This window comes from Vicugna pacos, chromosome 12, assembly GCF_048564905.1.
Source record: "Vicugna pacos chromosome 12, VicPac4, whole genome shotgun sequence".
Classification (NCBI taxonomy): Eukaryota; Metazoa; Chordata; class Mammalia; order Artiodactyla; family Camelidae; genus Vicugna; species Vicugna pacos.
In genome coordinates this window covers 58,161,468-58,180,540 of record NC_132998.1, presented here as the reverse complement: position 1 = coordinate 58,180,540, position 19,073 = coordinate 58,161,468, and the positions used below count along the sequence as shown (strand labels likewise).

The 19,073-nt window shown below is 44.1% G+C and overlaps 2 protein-coding genes across 18 annotated transcripts in view; one reads left to right on the top strand and one right to left on the bottom strand.

Moving 5' to 3' along the window:
• Window positions 1–5,580: 5,580 nt before the first annotated feature.
• CBY1 (chibby 1, beta catenin antagonist) lies at window positions 5,581–13,612 on the bottom strand. Of its 11 annotated transcripts, none has more exons than XM_015241628.3 (6): window positions 13,460–13,612; window positions 11,214–11,332; window positions 8,718–8,833; window positions 7,705–7,810; window positions 7,502–7,620; window positions 5,581–6,266 (listed from the first exon to the last, which is right to left on the bottom strand). In XM_015241628.3, exons 2-6 carry the CDS (start codon window positions 11,290–11,292, stop codon window positions 6,186–6,188), a joined length of 501 nt encoding a protein of 166 aa, XP_015097114.1. In that variant the 5' UTR covers window positions 11,293–11,332; window positions 13,460–13,612; the 3' UTR covers window positions 5,581–6,185. The 11 variants fall into 11 exon arrangements, with proteins under 11 accessions (XP_015097114.1, XP_015097115.1, XP_072829635.1 ...); XM_015241629.3 differs by having other exon boundaries at window positions 11,214–11,329; window positions 13,460–13,601; XM_072973534.1 differs by lacking the exon at window positions 13,460–13,612 and adding an exon at window positions 13,410–13,451.
• Window positions 13,613–13,884: 272 nt separating this feature from the next.
• FAM227A (family with sequence similarity 227 member A) overlaps window positions 13,885–19,073 on the top strand; it is a 50,607-nt gene continuing 45,418 nt past the window's right edge. For 2 of the 7 annotated variants that reach the window (XM_072973527.1, XM_006207177.3), the window contains exons 1-3: window positions 13,885–14,136; window positions 16,819–17,049; window positions 18,835–18,917. In XM_072973527.1, coding sequence (XP_072829628.1) covers window positions 16,908–17,049; window positions 18,835–18,917 — 225 coding nt within the window. In that variant the 5' untranslated portion in view covers window positions 13,885–14,136; window positions 16,819–16,907. The remainder of the gene's footprint in view (window positions 14,137–16,818; window positions 17,050–18,834; window positions 18,918–19,073) is intronic. The other 5 variants (XM_072973523.1, XM_072973524.1, XM_072973526.1 and 2 more) reach the window with 3 other exon arrangements.

Genomic DNA, 19,073 nt, shown 5'->3' with positions numbered 1-19,073 from the left:
CGCAGAAAAGAATTCAAGAGTGAGCCACAGTGGAGAAAAGGTAGATTTACTTAGAGAGATACATACTCCATAGACAGAGTACAGATTGTTTTAGAATGCAAGAGAAAGACCACGAGGTGTTGGGGTTGGGTGCTCAATAGATACACACTCCGTAGACAGAACGGGGACTATCTCAGAAGACGAGGGACCAAGAGGCCACAAGGCGCGTTTTTATGGTCTCCATAACTTCATATGCTAACACGTGGGAGGATTATTTCAACTACTTTGGGGGAGGGGCTGGGATTCCCAGGAATTGGGACATCACCCACTCTTTGACCTTTTATGGTTAGCTTTGGAACTGTCATGGCCCCTGTGGGACTGTCATTGACCATGTTAATTTATTGCAATGAGCATAGGATGAAGCTCAAGTTCTACTGGAAGTCAAATTTCCTGCCATCTTGGACCTCAAGGCTCCTTGGGAGTTGAATTTGCCACCACCTTGGTGTCAATTGCTGTTATTTCTTGAATGGCTGTGCCCTGCCCTCTTCCTTCCTGTCTCATATAAAATGGATGAAAATGCTTCTTTTTATAACATGCCCACAAGTTCTTAGTACAAAAGTAATCTGATATTTAGCCAACTGTGGAAATGAAGACTCTCGGGATTAGACAGTCTCAATTGTCCTGTGCTTACATATTCGGGGGAGAAGCTGCTGGAGTTAGCACTTCCTCCTGATAGAGTCCTCAGTCCTTTTCATCTTTGGACAGGACAGCTCTGAACTACAAAAAGTCTTCATGTCACAAAAATGTGCCTACTGTATGATTCCACTGTATAAAGTTAAAAACAGGCAAAGCCAATCTATGGTGAGAAAGATAGTGATTTCCTTTGAGGAGGAGGAGGTAATATTTGGGAAGGCAAGAGTTTCTGGGATGCTGCTCAAATTCTATTTCTTGATGTGGTTGGTGTTTCCATGGGTATGCCCATTTTGGATAATTCATCAGGCTGTACATTTATGAATTACGCTTTTTACATGTCTCTCTCTCTTTCTTTTTCTTCTTTCTTTCTCTTTCCCCCTCTTCTCTCTCTCTCTCTCTCTCTCTCTCTCTCTCCTTCCTTTCCTTTCTTTCTTTCTAATTTAAGTAGGCTTGAAACTGAGCAGGATCCTGTGGGGCCCTCCCGGATACAAGTTCTTTCAGTGTCCTCTGTTTCTCGTTTGTAGGAAGTAGGTTTTTCAACCTCCTAGACCTTCCCCCAAGTTCCAAGGGGCAGATTCAAACAGTTCCTAATCAGGGAAAGGAGGGAATGCAGAAACAAAGGAGGAACAGTGAAGAACCAATAGAGCAGCAATTAAAGCAGAATCCTGATTCCTCCCCAGGACACATACGTAACAATACCTTTGAGTTTTGCAGGAACTAAGGTTCCTACTCAGACTGGGCACAGGGTTCCTGGAACAGTACCTTGTTACCTCACCACCAACCAATCAGAAGGAAGTCTGCACCCAGTAGATGGTAAGGCAGACTCTGGCTTCCTCCCCAGATGATTCTCCCTTTAAAAACTTTCATGGTTGAGCAGAATCTTCAGAGTTGGTTTTTGGACACTAATCTGCTTTCTCCCCAGGTTGCTGGCCTCCTGAGTAAAGCAATCTTTCCTTTTCAACCAACACTTGTCTCTCAAGTACTGGCTTTGGAGAGCAGCTGAATCTGAGTTCAGTAACAGGCTAGCTCTACATACATGCAAGGGCAGCTTAAGAGCCCAGTGCCAATGACTTTTGATTCTTTTATAGGCTCTTTTAAGAAATGCTGGAAGACCATCACTCTTGAAAGCAGAGAAGACACTCTCATGTGGAAAGTACAGACAGCATTGACTCTGATGAAATAAAATTCATATTTTACGGAAAGACAAGAAAAATTTAAACATAAAATAAGCATAAATTTGTTCTTTGCCCATTAGCATGTATTATGCATCTGCATTAACCAGACCTCCTTAGGAGATAACCTTCCTTCTTAATCTTGTAAAAGGCCACAGTGACCCATGACCCACTATTTGTTTGCACAAATAGATCTGGATTGTGTAAACTGTCAGCAATACATCATTCAACATACAGCCCACAGCTTCAAAAAATAACTGTGCTTTGACCTCTAACACGTGGAACATTTCTGAGAGTCTTTTCCCAGATTATAATACTCAACTTGGCTCAAATAAAATTTTCCATTTCTTTCTTAGATGGACTAAGATCAATTAATCTTCCCCCCCTCATTGGTAACTCCAAGTGGAAAGTCACAATGCAAATGTGAAAAAGTCCTAGGAAACTTTTGACCAATTAATTTTGTTTATATTCACAAAAACAGTACATGACTTTAAAAAAAATCTCTGTTTAAGGCTAAAAGAGCTCTTTCAATAATTGTAAAATTGTCAAGGGATAAGAAGAAATATTGGCAGGGGGTGACAGCTCAGTGGTAGAGCAGGTGCTTATTAGCATGCACGAGGTCCTGGGTTCAAAACCCAGTACCTCCATTAGAAAAAACAAAACATAATTTTAAAAAATAAAAGAAAAAATACTGGGAATCAGGCAGTGCAGAGTGTGCAAAGACTTAGGAATAGATGAAGTGATTTAGAAAAGGTAAAGTGAGAAGGGAAGACAGAATAGAGCCCTGTGGAATCAGACAGGTCGGGGGATACTTAGTCAAATTCATAGAAAGTAGAGTCAGTTTTTAACAGGTATATAGCTTCAGTTTTACCAGATGAAGAGTTATGGAGACGGATGGTGGTAATGGTTGTACAACATTGTGAATGTATTTAATATTACTTAACTGTATGCTTTACAATAGTTACAATGGTAAATTTTATGTTATGTGTGTTTTGCCACATATATTTTTAAAATTAAAAACAAAAAAAATCAGAACTATTTCCCCAAAAATCTCCTAAAAATGGTCAGTGGAGGAAAGGACACCTTCTTCCCTCACCCCAAGAGGTTCAAGGAGGAGCTGGTGGAGAAGGAGGGAAACCTTCACTGAGAAATGCTCAGTAGCAGCAATGAAGACATATGGTAAGAATGATGTCAGCCCAGGGCCTCAGTTGAGGGACAGGTAAGGATGCCATCAAGTGAGTGATGATGTCCCATGCTGGGTACAGAGGTGACTCTGCCATCTGGATGGAGATGAGGTGTTCTAGAACCCCGCCCCCACCTCCTCTCATTCCCCGTCCCTCAAGTGCACGATCCTCACCTTTCCTGTTTCTGTCCTGGTAATGCAGCAGTTCCTAATTCAGTTCGTTGTGGAGCGTGGGTCCCTTTGAGATTTTACAAAAGCTATAAGTAAATAAACCACACACATTAACCCATATCTGAAATTGTGCACATGGACCCCCTCGCTAGGCCTCAGACTGCAAAACTTCCTCTAATTGTTGGCACTCCCTTCCTCACACCCACAGAATTTTCTATCTCAGCTCTCCAGTAAGTTCTTCCTTAATGTGACACTCAGCACAAAAACAGATAAAACTGTTGTAGTGATTACAAAAGATATGTCTAGTAGATGCCACTATCTACTTGGGTGCCCCCATAAGCAGTAGACTTCATAAAGGTTTTGAGGAGGAAGAAGGTCAGCCAGAACCTAAAGGACATATCTGCCCAAAAGGTAAGATCTCGAAAGTATATAGCATTTCAGGTGTGTGTTGGGGGACCAACAAGGGTTAGGGTCGTGAGATATGGGTGACTCTTTTTCCCTGTTCCCTTAGAGACTTCATTAATAGGATTATCCCTGACTTCGCTCACACGCCACATTCATCAGCAGACACTGGCGGGCTCCACCTTCAAGTCGTGTCTAGAATCTGACCACCTCACCTCCTCTACTGCCACCTCCCTGGTCCCCGCCTTGCCCCCTTCAGACTGTTCTCACCACACTGAAGCCAGAGGGATCTTTTTCTTTTTTTTAAAGTCAGTCATAGCATTCCTTTGCTGAAACTCTCCAATGGCTTGCTTCCCTAACTGTCCAAAATTCAAGTCCTTTTTCACTGCAGAACTGCCCCACACAAGGCTCCAGCCCCCTCACACGCCAGTGGTGGTGCAGAGGGGACCCACATCACTGCGACAACCAAAAGGACAACTTCCTGCTTCCACAGGTTTCAATCCTGGCTCGCTCCCCCTCCAGCTGTATGACCTTGCTGGGTTTGTTTCTCCATCTAAAAGCAGGGGATGGTAACAAACTTGAAAAATTCTCATGAGAATTAGAAATATAGCCCTTCTTGGTTTATGTCCCAATAAACCTATCGTAAGTTGAAAATATCTTAAGTCAAAAATGCATTTAATACACCTAACCTACCGAACATTGTAGCTTAGCCAAGCCTACCTTACACGTGCTCAGAACACTTACATTAGCCTACAGTTGCACAAAATCATGACACAGAAGTTTATTTTACAATAAAGTGTTGAGTACCTCATGTAATTTATCAAGCACTGTACTGAAAATGAAAAACAGAGTGCTTGTCCGGGTCTAGAATGGTCTTAAGTATGTGGGTTGTTTATCCGTGTGATCGAGTGCTGACTGCCGATGAGTACAGCTCGCTGCTGCCGCCTCGCAGCACGAGGGAGCATCATATTGCATTCTGCTAGCCCGGAAAATGGTCAAAACTTGAAATACGGTTTATACACATACAATAAATGCATGTCGCTTTTGCAGCATCATAAAGTCAAAAAATTCTAAGTTGAACCATCGTGAGTCGGGGACTGTCTATAGGTGTCTGGCATCAAGGGCATGAGCAAATGGTTGCTAATGTTACCATCTAGGAAAAAGCAAACTCTCCATTGCTCCTGTTACCTGCATCTGAAGATTTACACCCTGCATATAGTATCTCTTTCCAGTTTCTTCTGAATTATTCTCTCCTATATCAGAAAGGAAGGTTATGGGCTGGGGCTACAGCCATGCTTCTTCTGTCCACCCCCGGGGAGCTGGTGCTGAGGGTGGATGAGAAACAGCAGCTTCCACACCCAGCGCCTCACCGTAGGCTGTCATCAGCAGGCTCCCACACTTCCACTGTAGGATCCTAGACCCAGTTTCCAAACCTCCTGGGGTTTGGTTCCTTATCTGTCAATAGTCGTGCTGATTGACAGGCCCTGCTCCCCAGGGCAAAGATGAGGAGGAAATGACAGTGTAAGCCCCATCCCAGGAGGGTGCCAGGTGTTCAGAAACTGCTGGCCTTAGCAGCCATCCCTGGTCCAAAGCCCAGGACTCTGTGTCCCTCCCCCTTGACTCTGGAAGCCAGATTCTCTCTGACTGACTTTGGCTGGCTCCCTCTCCCAGCCAGAGAAGCCCAGTTCACTCTAAGGCACAAATTCCCACTCTAGGAATCCAGTCCCCAATCCCAACCACTCAGTAGCTAGTCTCAACACCCAGAAGAGGAAGGCAGGGGAATCTGGGAAGAGACACTATTTCTCTTCCAGATCAGCCTATGCCAACACCCAGCAAGGTGGAATGCTTCTCCCGCAACGGTGACATTTCCTCACAACCTAAATGTTCTGTCTTTGGATGGTGCGTCAGAAGCTCAGAACCCAGGCTCCATTATTTACTTCTTCAAGAACTGATGTTTTTTTCAGTCATGTTGGCCAGAGAGAGATTATATAATATCATTTAATTTAAAAAAGTAGGGTAAACAGGAAAGTAGCACAAAAATATAGTGTTGCTGTGGAAGGATGGTGCTTGCTGCTAAGACGCTGAAGCCAGAGGAGGTTGTGGATTCCGGGAACAGTATTCTTCACAGGAGGGAGGGAGTGGCCTGAAGGGCAGACAACCAGGAGAGCCTCTTATCTGAGACCCCCTTGCAGCAGGCTCCGTACAACTGGTGACACACCCCAAACACCAATGTGAGGGGGGATATGATAAACTCCTGCTTCTCCCAGCAGAGTCTGTCCAATGAGGGTGAGCCTGGGCCACGTGCGTGTGTATGTTAAGTGCCAGGAGAGTACCCAAAGGCTTCCCATCACCCCAGACCTCCCTGTGCCGTGAAGCACTGGACTGGCCTGGAATCCTGGTTTCCTCTGGAATGCTGTCACCTTCCTACTGCCAACCCAAGGTGGGCAGTGCCTTTTGGCCCCATTATATGATACTCTCTCCCAGGACCTAATTTACTAGTTTGACTAAAATAAATCCCTCAGCCACGTCCTCTTCTTCTGATCAATGGGTTTCCCCCGTTCTCCTAACAGATGTCTTTGGGGTCTTCATTTTCTCCGCCGGCTGACACTCCTCAGTTCATCCAATTCCTTCTCCATTAAGTGGGATTCGGCAGTGGTCTCAGAAAGCTGGAAGTAAAGCAGCAAACCGTTATGAAGAAGGGTGTCCTGGGCTGTTTGAGGCTGGCCTTGCCTCTGGGAAAGGCCCCCAGGCATTTCTCTAACGCTGCCGGCAGCTCCCATGGCAGGAACCCCTTTGTAACTGGGCAGAGAGTAACTTTCTGATGACCCAGGTCCTTGAGTACTTGAAGAATATTCATGATCCACTCTATCAACATTTTTGATCACCTAGGATTGTGTGGCACTCACTGTGTTAAGGACACAGGCCTCAAGTGATGAAAAAGGCAGATACGGGTGATTTTAAGGCTAAAGGATTAGGGTCCAAGTTGCTTCTGAGCCGTGGCTCACATAATGGTGATAAGCGGGGAAAATGCTTGAAAAAGAATGCCACTTTCCTCATCAGGATCTTTCAGCAGACTTCAGAGTAGAGGGCGGAAGACATTCCAGAGAGGGACGGACAGATATAAACTCTAGAGGTCAGCTTACTGGAAAATAAAAGAGCTACACTTCCTGAGCAACATACTTTTCCAAGAGCTTCACTTGTATTATTAACTCACGAATGAGGTAGATCCTACTATCATGCTCATTTTACTGTTGAAGAAACTAAGTTTTTTCACACAGAGTAGCTAAGTAACTTGCCTAAAGTCACACAGCCAGTGGAGGAGCTGGGCAATGGACCCAGGCCTTTTAGCCCCATACATGTGCTCTTAACCACTACAGTGTATGCACTCCTGACTCAATCAACCCTCACATACACCTCTAGGCCCAACAGGCTGCTGGCTTTTTAAACCCGCAAGAAACTGACGCCAATGCAGAGAGCGGCCCTCCACAGGTCTGCGCCGGGCACTGACTGGACAGCTGCTGGGTGTGGAACCTCTCCCAGCCAGGAGCAGGCTGTCTTTCTTCCTGAATGTCTTCATCCTAGTCTCCATTCCTACTTTTATCTTTCCACATTCAGCTCAAACTTCCCTTTCCTGTGATGTCTTCCTGACACGACAAAATGACTTCCTCTCTGTCATGCGCAGACTGCCCTTACAATGAGACACTATTATATGTGTTGTCCATCTCCCCACTAGATTGCAAGCCCCTGAGGGTAGGGATTATGTCTAATTTGGTTTTGTATCTTTGGATTCACAGCATTGTACCTGGGCAAACTGGCACTCAAGAGGCATGGGCTGGCTGAAATGACTCGCGTGAACCTCCCCAAGGGAAGCGGAGGCATCTCTGCCCATCACCTGCCTCACCATGTCCAGCAGGATGTCCACCTTCAGCCGCAAGAGATTGTTTTCTTCCTCCAACTGCTGGTTCCGTCTCCGGAGGCGCTGAGCCTCCCTCCGGTCCACACCCCCACTAATCCCTGTTTCTGGTGGAAGGACAGAACCAGCAGTTACAAGGGGTGTTTCCTCCCACAATCTTGTTGGACAAAATGGCAGGAAATGTAGCCCACCTGCTATCCACTGGCCGTTTTCAAACTTCAGGCTTTGCCCCGCCAGGTTCATGGTGGGGGTTCCGTAGTCAAGACCCAGCTCCACCTCCCGGGTTGATCGATCCAGCTGTGGGTGAGATGCTCATGCTGCCTTCAGGGGGCCGAAGCACACGGGCTCCAGGCCCAGTGCCTCTTCTGCTAACTGTATGACCGCAACAACTCATTTCTTTTCTCTAATCATTACCTGGCACATTTAATACATTTATTTTAAGTCAGAAAATCAAATAAGGTAGTAACAAAACCTTTTAAAGTATAAGAGAAAAGAAACATGCTGCTTTATACAATAGATATTTTCTGAAAAAGCTATATAAGCTGAAATTGGTAAACTGAATTATTTCACATGTAGTGGGCACTTAACAATTTAAGAAATCCTACTGTAAAGTTTTAATAAAGTGAAAAATCCTTTTTAAACATAATAAGCCTGAGCTATCATTTGCTTACTATGGAGCTACACATCATGGAAGAGGCGCGAAATACTAACACCCAACTAGTAGTACTCACTAGCGGTTGTTTAACGTGCCAGTGTTTCTACACCCAATGAGCACCTGCCCTGTGCCAGGACAGGTACTGGACGTTCAGAAACGAACGCAACCCCTCTGCCCTTGAAGAGCTCGGAAACTGCCTTTGGAGCTGCGACATATCCTTCTAATGTTGGCAAAACATCACCCTTGGAGAACGGATTTGACTCTCAGACATGACTAAAGTTGATTCCTGGCCAAGTCTTGGGAATAAAGTGAAGTCAAACTAGATAATATCACTGGGAGCCAAAAATCTTAATGAGACTGACTGTCTTTGAAGCTTCTTGAACAAACTCTGACAGTAACTCCCAAATAGGAGTTAAAAATGTTTTCAGTAATAGCAATAACATGAATTAAAAGGATGCCCTCCCACGAGGATGCCTCTGGAGGACCACACTTTCCATAAGGGACCAGGCTTGATGCTCCAGTCACACTGCATGCCGGGCTGACACTCACATTATGCAGGTTGGAGAGAGAAGCCGACTTCCGAGGGGGCGTCTTCTTTGGACTGAATGTATTACCAAAGAGAGGCATCTCTGACCTGATGAAAGGAAGGTCAATGCTCCTTTCTCCTAGGGTCAGAAAAAGTCAGGGGTACAAAGAGTTGGGTGAGTGACCTTCTGCCACTGTCCCTGAATCAAGAAAACACACATCTTATCATGTGGCCATTAATTCTTGTGACAGCTCCCACGCGCTGAATGCTCACTATGTGCCAGGCAGCATGCCACAGCCTTTGCAACATCTCAGCTCTCACACTGCCCTTTGTTTAACTCCTTACACCCATCTGACAGATGAAGTTTAGAAAGACTAAGGTCCTAAGTGGGAGCTAGAATTTGAACACAGGTCTCTGTGGCTCTACAGTTTGTTAACTCCAGGCAAGTGCCTAACTTGCCTGTCTTAAGTTTTGTCACAAACTGGCATCACCAGATTACAGTCCATAGCAAGGTATACAATCCCACTTATTCCTGGACACTGGTAAGACTCACTCCTGGGGCAACAGCTTCTACATAACCTCCATTTTAAAGAAACGGAGCTATAGCTATCCTTCACTTTCAGCTTGGTAACAGTGCCCCTCACTCAGTCTATGTCAGAAAGTTACCTGTCTTATATGGTAGGGGAGGTGACTGGTGGGAGGAGGCCCACAACATGGCAGAACTGACAATGGCAGCCAGATGTCTGCCTTCAGCACACTGTAACCTACTGCAATTCACACAGGCCCAGTTAAGTCGATTTACTGACACTGCCCACAGGGGGAGTGGGAGTGGAGAAGCAGTGGGGTGGAGAAGTGTATTTATGTATCACATAAATATATAAAAGAATACAAATCACAAGTGTTGGTCTTCATGAGTTTTCACCACATACACACACACAAACCTGTGTAGCCACCTGCCAGATCAAGAGACAAGACATTTTATCACCCACAGGCCTAGCCCAACAGCTTTATATCCATGGACTTGGACAGCATGTCTTCTTTTGTGTCTGTATTTTTCAATCAATATCATGTTGTGAAATTTGTTGTATGCAGTTGTATTTGGTTTGTTCCCATTGCAGTAAAATATTCTACTGCATGAAGTGGATGTTTGGACTGTTTTCAGTTTTTGTCTATTAAAAACAGTGCTGCTAAGAATATGCTTGGACATGCATTTCTGCATATATAAGCATACTTCTCTAGTTCTATACCAAGAGTGGAACTGCTGAGTCATAGAGCATTCATATATTCAGCTTTAGCAGATACTGGGAATAGTTTTCCAAAGTGGCTGTACCAATCCATACCCCTACCAACAGTGTATGAGAGATCCTTGTAAACATCTGGCATCTTCTGTTTCATTTTATCCATTCTGGTAGGTATGTAATGGTATTGCATTGTTTTTAATTTGCTTTTCTCCAATAACTAATTAAATGCAGCATCTTTTCATGTACTCATTGGACATTTGCAAACTCTCTTTCATGACATGCTCGTACAAGTCTTTTGCCATTTTTCTATTGAGTTGTCAATTATTTTCTTCTTAATTTGTAAAGGTTCTCAATATTTATTTCAATACATGTCCTGTGTTGTCTACACAAAGAATGCTGAAACTGTCTTCTCCCAATCTGGGATTTTCCTTTTTGTTTTCTTTCTGGTTTCTTTCTGATTAAAGAAGTTCTTAATTTTAATGGGATCTAACCTATCAATTGTTTTACTGATAGTGATTTTGTGTCCTATTCAAGACACTCTTGCCTAGTCTGAGATCATATTTTTCATGTATTAACTTGGAGATTTTATTCTTTCATCTTTTACATTTAGAGCTACAATTCATCTGGAATTAACTTTTATATGTGGTATGAGACAGGAGTCACAGTTCATTTCTTCCCATATATCACCCAATTTTAACATATAATACACAAATAGTTTAAAAAGATTCCTTCTAAGAAACTGCAGACTGACAACGGCAGCAATGAAAGCACAGGAGAGCAAAGGAGAGCAGCAGAGCTTCGCTCTCACTTTTCCCACTCTGTGCTACAAAATTCTCCTTCACCATATTATGAGATAAAAACAAGAATGAGTTTATCATTTCTGACAAGCAGTTGGCCAAACAAGAAGGACCTTCTCAAGACTCTCTGAAACAAGGTTTTATATCAACTATCGTTAAAAGATAACTCATGGTAGGAATTCTTCACAATTAGTGAGATATATATTCAATGAGAACACTAGGAAAACTTCTGTGCCTTTTTCAGTGATGCAGAAATTAGTTGCTAAAATTAATGATAAAAGTTTAGAAGCTTCTTTGGAAACTTTACAATACACATATATATATATATATTTATAAATAACAATAACAAAAAAGACATTTGGGGTGTGTGCTCATGAGAGTTTTACTGGTGTGTGTGTGTGTGTGATTAAAAACGCAGAAGACCCACAACCTGGGAGAAAGTATTTGGGCTGGGACACAACACTTTAAGACTTGGACAAACCAGAATGCTTTCGGCTTGGTGGTGGACAGGACAGCAGTGGGGACCAGGATGTTGAGGGATTTTGAAGCTGTGCTACCATATCATCCAAAACACAGCGGAAGGCCCTGGCATTGTTTCTGCTGGAGAAAAGAAAAAGGGTGGAAGAGGGAAGACAATTAATCTTATGTTTACAGAGGGCAGAACAGGAATGAAACGACAATGTTCAGGAAGGATTTTAACACAAAAAAGAAAAGGTCACAATAACAATAACTAACACTGTTTCCTGCATATCCACTATGGATTGGACCCAATGCTGAGTATACTTCATGTATTTCTTCTATTCCTTGCAGCAAGCCCACAAGGTAGTTATTTTCCTGTCCAAAACAGAGAAGAGAAAGCTAGGGCTTGGAGAACTTATCCAGTTTTCCCAAGATCCATAGCCATGGTCAGTTGGCCAAAGATATATATTAAATTATCTTGGTATTAATAATTTGTGGAGTACATCATACAAAGAAGCATTTTCATTTAACATGTTGGCAGAACTTAAGAGATCAACCATATCCAATGCTGATGAGGGTGTGGAGAAAAAGACACTTTCATCTACTCTTGGTGGAAACATAAAATGCTATCGTTTTTTCAACTAGGCAAAACCTAGCAAAATTTTTAATGTGTAAACTTTTTGGCCAGGAAATCTACTTGTAAACATTTCTGCTCCAGAAAGAATTGGACATGCGCACACAAATGCTCTCTATTGTTGATAACAGTGAAAAATAAGAAACAACCCAAAATGTCTACCAATGGTTGGTGTAGCCAAATACACTGTGGCACATTCTTACAAGGGACTACTAGATGGCAACTGAATTTCCCATTTTATAGGTTAAAAAAAAAAGGCCAAATAGTGGCAATTTCATATCACAATATAAAATTATATTAAAGAAATATATTTCTGGATTTAATGAATTATTATGATACTCATGTATTACTTATGAAAAAAATCAACCAAACAAACAAAAAACCAAATAAAAAGCAGCCCCCCACCCCTCTCAAGCATCTGGAGGCATTTGAGGAAGGAAAAATAAGCCAAGTTGTTCTTGCAAAGGCCGCAACTGTGCTGAGAGCACTAAGCCTGAGCAGATCACCGGGACACAACAGACAAGCTCCAGGCCTGGCTCTGCTCCTCAACTGTCTGCTAAACCTTGCCCAAGTTATTTTATTTCTCCAGGTTTTAACCAGGGCACTTCACTCATGACCTCACTAATTCTCATAACACTTAAGCCAAGAACAGATATCAACATATTATAGATGAGGGAAAGGAAGGGTCTGGCCTAGCTGCCTTTTAAGTCAGATCCACTACTCCCACAAACAGCTGAGGCCCTGGGGTCCTGGAACACTAATGAAGACCTAGAGGTCCCAGCTCCTCTTGGCCCAAGAAGCCTTCTTGCCAGTGAAGCTCCCTGGGGAGAGAGGGCTCAGCATAAAGGAAGTGAAGGGAGAGCACACGGGTTCCAACCACCGCCCGCTGCTCACTCCCAGCACTTACCTTCCCTCGGCCTCAGGCTTCTTTATTTATAGTCAGCGATAAATAACAATAGTACCCACTCAGAGGCTGTTCTGTGCTTTACCGTTTATTTAAAAAAACTGTGGCATTTGATACAACAAACCTGGCAGAAGATCAAGTAGTTTGTTTCCGTCTACAGATCAGAAAACTGAGGCTTAGAGAAGTTAAGTAACTTGCCTCCAATTACACCCTGGGAAAGTGGTGGAACTTGGCTTCAAATAGGGTCTACTCCTCTGCGCTAATAACAACTTCATTACTGTGCAATGCTTCACAGTTTGCCATAAAGTACATTATATTATTTTAACCTAACAAGAAGGTGAGGAAGCAGTCTGTGGCTTTCATTGGATTCTCAAAGAGATTACGCGTCCCCCAGAGTTCAGAGACTGCCAAGTACGCGTCACGCAGGTACACTGCCACCCAGGGCTGTCAACTCAACTAACGGTAGTGAACAAACGTTCATTCGCGCGCCCTCATTAATCACCTTCGTCGCTGACTTACGGGGTTAATCACCACCCCAATTTACAAACTAGGAAACACACTTCGAAAAGGGCGGTGACGGGCTTGCGGTGAACCCGGTGCCCGCCCCCTGCTCCGCGCCCTCCGGCCGCTCCAGCTGTGGGGAGGCCCTGGGTCCCCTGGGGAGCGCCCGGGCATCCTACCTCGCCTAGGGCCCTCAGGCCCTCGGACGACGCAAGGTTCGGAGACGTACCTGATGCGCCCCAGAAGCCGGGTTCTAAGCTAACTCGCCGGCCAACCGCAAGGTGCCATCCAGGGCCGCGTTACCCACCACGACCGCGACAGCCGGCCGCGGCCCACCAACCCGCCGCGCTCACGCGCATGCGCACGCGCAGCCCCGCCGGGCTCGACCACCGAGGGAGGTGGGGGTTCCCGGCGCGGCGCGGTCCCCAACGCGAGCCTACACGAAGCACCAGAAACTCTTGAAGATGTCCCTCGATATATTTAATAGACTCCATAAAGGCAGTGTCTTCTGGAGTCATTTTCACTCTCCATGCTATCGGCTAGGACAAGGAACAACACTCACCCCCTCCACAAACCCCTTGGTCTGGTCTCCCTGGCGGTCCGGGGCGGTCACCGTGGTAACGGCGTCCGGCGGACGCGCGGAGGCTGCGAAGCTTCCATTGTTGTGGGAAGGGTGGGGGTGTTGGCTGCGCCCGGCGTTGCCTGGAGAACTTAAGGACTCACAGCAGCAAAATGAGCCTCTCCCCAAAGCCCCTCCTTCCTCCTCCCGCGCCACAAAACAAAGGGCACGCCTTCCTGGTTGGGGGCAAAGGGTGTCGAGTGTCCCATCCAGAACTTTGCAGTGCCCCGTGAGGGACCCAAGGCGGAATCGGCCCCGAGTTCGTCGGATTCTGCAGATGTCTTCAGGTAAGACCAACAAATAGTGACCCCTCTCTGCCTCTTCACGGTCGCACAGTGAGCCAGGGGCAGAGAACTACTCGAGAAATCAACTCCACATTTCCTAAAATCCTAACAGTGTGTATTATTGGTTCCATTTGATAAATGAAGAAACTCAGGGTCATCTGGGGGATGTTTACTTGGTGCCTGGTGAGTGCACTAGGTCATGCATCCAACGAGGGTCAGTACCCATGGGTCTCTGGCTCCAAGTGCAGTTTTCTTCCAATTGCACCTAACTTCATTGGAAAGGGAAGAGAGTTCCATGTTCTGGAACCAAACCACGTGGTCTAACACAGCACAGTCCAATGGAAACGTAATGTGGGCCAAATGTAATTTAGAATTTTCTGGTAGCCATATTTTTTTAATTAAAAAAATCAGGTGATATTAATTTGAATATTTTACTTGACTCATATGTCCCAGATATGATAATTTCAACATACAGTCAATATTTTAAAATTTATTCTGCTTCAGTTTTTAAATTTTAATTCTTCAGTCACACCAGTCAGATTCCAAGGGCTCAATTGTCACACGTGGCTAGTGGCCACTGTGAGGCACAGGTCTAGACTTTTCCTGTCTTTCTACTCTTGTGCCCCTCAGCTTGGATGGTATATCTCCTCCCCATTTATCTAATTAATTCCTGCTCGTTCTTCAAATCTTTACCACTTTGACTAGGTCAGTACCCACTGTTACATTGTCTCACAGCACTGTGTCCCCCTCCCCTTGAAGCAGTGATCCATTGTAATTCATGATTATGTATGTAATTGATTATCACATGTCACCCCTACTAGACATAAGCTTCCTTAGGCCAGGGATCAAGTCTGGTTTAATTCACCATCCTGTCCCCAGTAGGGACACTTGATGGCTGTGTGAGGCACTCTGTAAATAGTCATTGAATGACAGAAGGTTGACCTGAACAAAAAGTCTGTCTGACTCCAAGGTCAGTATTGTTTTAACTTGTTTAACATGTTTAAGTTAAAACGTGTTAACTTTAAATCTCAGCTGCCAGAATATGTGCTCCATGAGGGCAAGACATTTCTTCCTCTTCCACTCATCTGCCGCTCGTCCACAGCACTGTGCTGGGCATGGGGTAGATATTCAGGGAAGTTAGTTTTCTCCCTCATCCTTTTTTCCTCCCCAAATAGTGACCTAAAAACTTACCATGTTTCAGAGAATACTTAACCTAAAATGGTATGATGAAAAATTCAGAAGGGAATGGAGTATTTTAAACATTTCTCTTAAGAAGCAGAATATTCAATTCTGTCATTAGACATAAGTAATAATGTTAACCTAAAGCAAGAGGCTTCTTAGCAGGGTCCTCCTAAGCCTGGCTTTTCAGAAAACGTGTTGTAGTTTTCCAGCCATGCTGAGGGATGTGTGAGAGGAAAGTGAGAAGCGCTAAAACGCACCTGCCTCCTCTTTACTCTCTCCCCATTGCTTGTGCGGCTAAAAGCTAAGAGCAGGAGGGAGGAAGGAAATAGTACTGACGTGGACTTGGGCCAGCCTTTCCTATGATCCACCTGACTTGCGACAGCCCAAAATGGAGAGCCTCTTTGAACTAGAAAGAAGTGTGGTGAGTGAGTTAAAAATGGAATCAAAAATTGAGTGAGCCTGATTCCTAGGGAGTACTTTGCTTAATGGAGAAAGATGTAGAAGCAAATAATTCTAGTTCAGTATCGTAAGTGCTGGAATAGAGAGTTGAAAGCAAAATCCTGGGCTTCACAGAGAAGGGGTGGTACCGGAGTAAATCAAGAAGGTTTTCCAAAAGATATGTCACCTAGGCTGAGCACTGAATCAAGGGAACAGCATGTACAAGGGCTTAGATGCACAAAGAGCATAGTGTGGCAGGGACCAGGAGGAAGTTCAGTGGGGCAGGTATATAGGATGCCTGGCCAGGGAGAAGAGGGCCGAGCAGAAGGCGTGAACCAAAGAACAGGAAAGGAGACTGGTGAAAGGGCACTGTCTTGATTAATTTTCCCACCAAACTCTACCTTTTCTCTCTCTTTCCACATGTATAAGCTTCTTGAAGGTAGATCTGATCTTTTACTTCATTATAACCAGGCTTATACCACCAGGCTCTGGACACGGAGGATCCACAGATGGTGGTGATGAACTCCTTTTGCCCAATAAGCAAAGACCCAGGAGAGCAGTCTGGCCAGATTATTCCAAATCCAGGAGGAAGAGTAGTGATGGGGCCAGTTTTCTAAGAGGAAGCAGAAAGCCTCAGGTAGATCAGGAACCTCATGCTGACTAGATGGACCCAGTATCATAGAATCACAGCATCTGAGAGCTGAAAAGGGTCTTAGGGACCTAATCCAAATCTCTGACTTTATTGGTGAGGCTCAGAGAAGCCAAGAGATTTGATTGGATTTCTAATTTGGAAACTGGCTTGCTGCATGGTTTGGAACCCCAGCCTTTTCAGCACTCTAGTCTCCTTATTTTTAAAACTGGAATATTTAGGGGTTGAGGGGAGGGATCAGCAGATAGAAAGCAAAAAGTATATATGCCTCGAAGTCCTCAGTTAAGAATGAGCTTCTCAGACAAAAGCCTTTATTCCTTGTGTCACATGCAGCATATGCCTTGCCATTAGCCTTGCTTACAAGATGAGCATGGTTGTGCTTTCTAAGACGATTCTGTGCTATTTGTGATTTCCAGGACGCTGGAAGAGAGCAAGATCATAGTGAGGAATGAGAGGCTCTTAAAAGTGGAAACTTACCATTTGTCAGTTTACAAGGAACTGGACAATGACTGCTTTCAGGAAGATGGATGTCATCAATTTCACTGCCTTGCCAATGGTGCCAGTGGATGAGCACCTGGCTGTCTCACTCATTGCACAGAATGAAATGAAGGATGCTGTGAGAAAGGATCTGCAGGACAGTCCACCGTGTATCCTTCCATGGTGCCATCCACAGTGGAGACCAAACCACCTGCTGCAGTGGTATAACCTGGGCTCGAGTCTGTAACATGCACCCCTTACTAGCTCATCTCTCATATATTCATTAATCTTTTTCAATTACTTAAGTCTTACCTGTCCTCTAAAAGAATTTGAGCCTGCAAAGGATTGTTGGACTTGAGTTTATTTTACTAAGATAAGCAAAAAAAAGCCCCAAAAGAAGAAGTACTGGAAATATTTGTTGAAAGAATGAGGAAGAAGAGGAAAAAAAGTTCTTTTTCTCCCCCATTGTTCTTTCCCTTCTGTCTTCTAAAGAATTATACTTACAGATAGCAACTCAGAAGTCATGTCCAGCCCTCTGCCCTCAAACAAGTTAGCCGAATACCAACTTTTTTTTCTTTCCTTTTTTTTTTTTTTTAAACTTTGACCTGCCAGCACTTCTACCTGGGCCCAAACTTTGCCCCTTCTGGTATCATCCAGGCTCTACCAACATCTTCCTTCTCTGGCTCTGCCTTCATTGATCTTTACCTCATTTCAGACCCTACACTGTATCCCAAGGTACCCACAGAATCCCATCATTGAAGGACCTTAGACCCCATCCAGCAAATAAAGACACTCTCAGGTTATAAATAACCCTGTCTTTCCATTTTATATAGAGCTCAGTTACCTTTGAGTCATGCTCCTGCCAGTCAAAGTGCATGTGTCCCTCTGCATTCCCTCCTCTTCCACCCTCTCAGAGGCCCTTCTCAAGATGAGCACAAATCATGATCTGCTTCAGGGTCTTGCTTTCCTGGGCCCTTTTCTAACGTCCCCCCTTTTCTTCTTAATCCCACACGCCTCTCAGCCTGGCTAACTCATTTCACTTCCTATGGTTTGTCATGTCCCTCCTTGGCATCTTTTTTTGTCAAGTATCCCCCGATTTGTAGAAACACTTGAGGGTAATGGAAGTAAGAGTGAACCTTGCTTTACGTGAAGGCAGTGAGGAGTGGTAGGATTATTGGACTTTTACAAAGGATATATCCTAGACCAATTGAAGCTAAGACAGAAAGAAATGCAAAAGTAAAGAGGGTAACAAGAGGGGCCACTGAACTGAACAGAGATTTCAGGAGTGATAAACAAGGTCTAGATACCCTTGGATCCAGCTATCTGTCACCTGAAAAGTCTGTCTTAAAGGAAGAATCCAAAATATGGACACAGCTCTTTGTGCGACTCTGTACATCACAGCATTATAATTGCAAAAAAATTATATACAACTTAAATATTCAATAGCCAAGGAACAGTTAAGTCTGTTAAGATACATTGTCTAAGTGGATTTGTATACTGCCATTTAAAATATTATGAAGATTATTTAGCCTTTTGGAAAATGATCATAATAATGAGTGGGAGAGAAGTCAGAGTAGTAAAAGAGGCATACACTGAGGTGGTAATTATGTAAAAAAGGATATATGTAATAATACTAAAAGAAAATCTCCCCAAATCCTAACAGAAGTTGTTAGGGTGATAGCATAATGGATGATTTTTATGTTTTCCAAGGTATTTAGGATATGGTTAATTTTTGCTTATCATTTATAAAGGAACTCATTTGAAACAAGATAAAAGAAGTGTGAATGTTTGCAAGGAAAATAAATGGAAAAATAAAACAACAACAACAACAAAAATAATTAAGTGGAGACACAGCACAAAAAGGGAGTGGGCCGCCGCCTTGCCAGGCTAGCCCCACCCTGTTCTGTTTGTGTGTAATCATTACCCAGAGTTTCCTTAACGGACTTACCCCCCAGCGTGCCTTATTGGCTCCATACAGCAGGTGAACCAGATGATTGCCGAAATAGATCTGAGTCCCAACCCGCTGGTGCACAGCCTGGTGAGTTATGAGTGCTGAGGCAAGGCTTCCAGGAAGGACGGAAAGGCCCGGGGGGCTCCTCTATTTGAAAGCACATGTGCATCATAGAAGTCTCAAAGATACATTTTTTTAAATTAATCAACTTTATTTTTGAGAGCAGTTCTAGGTTCTTAGCAA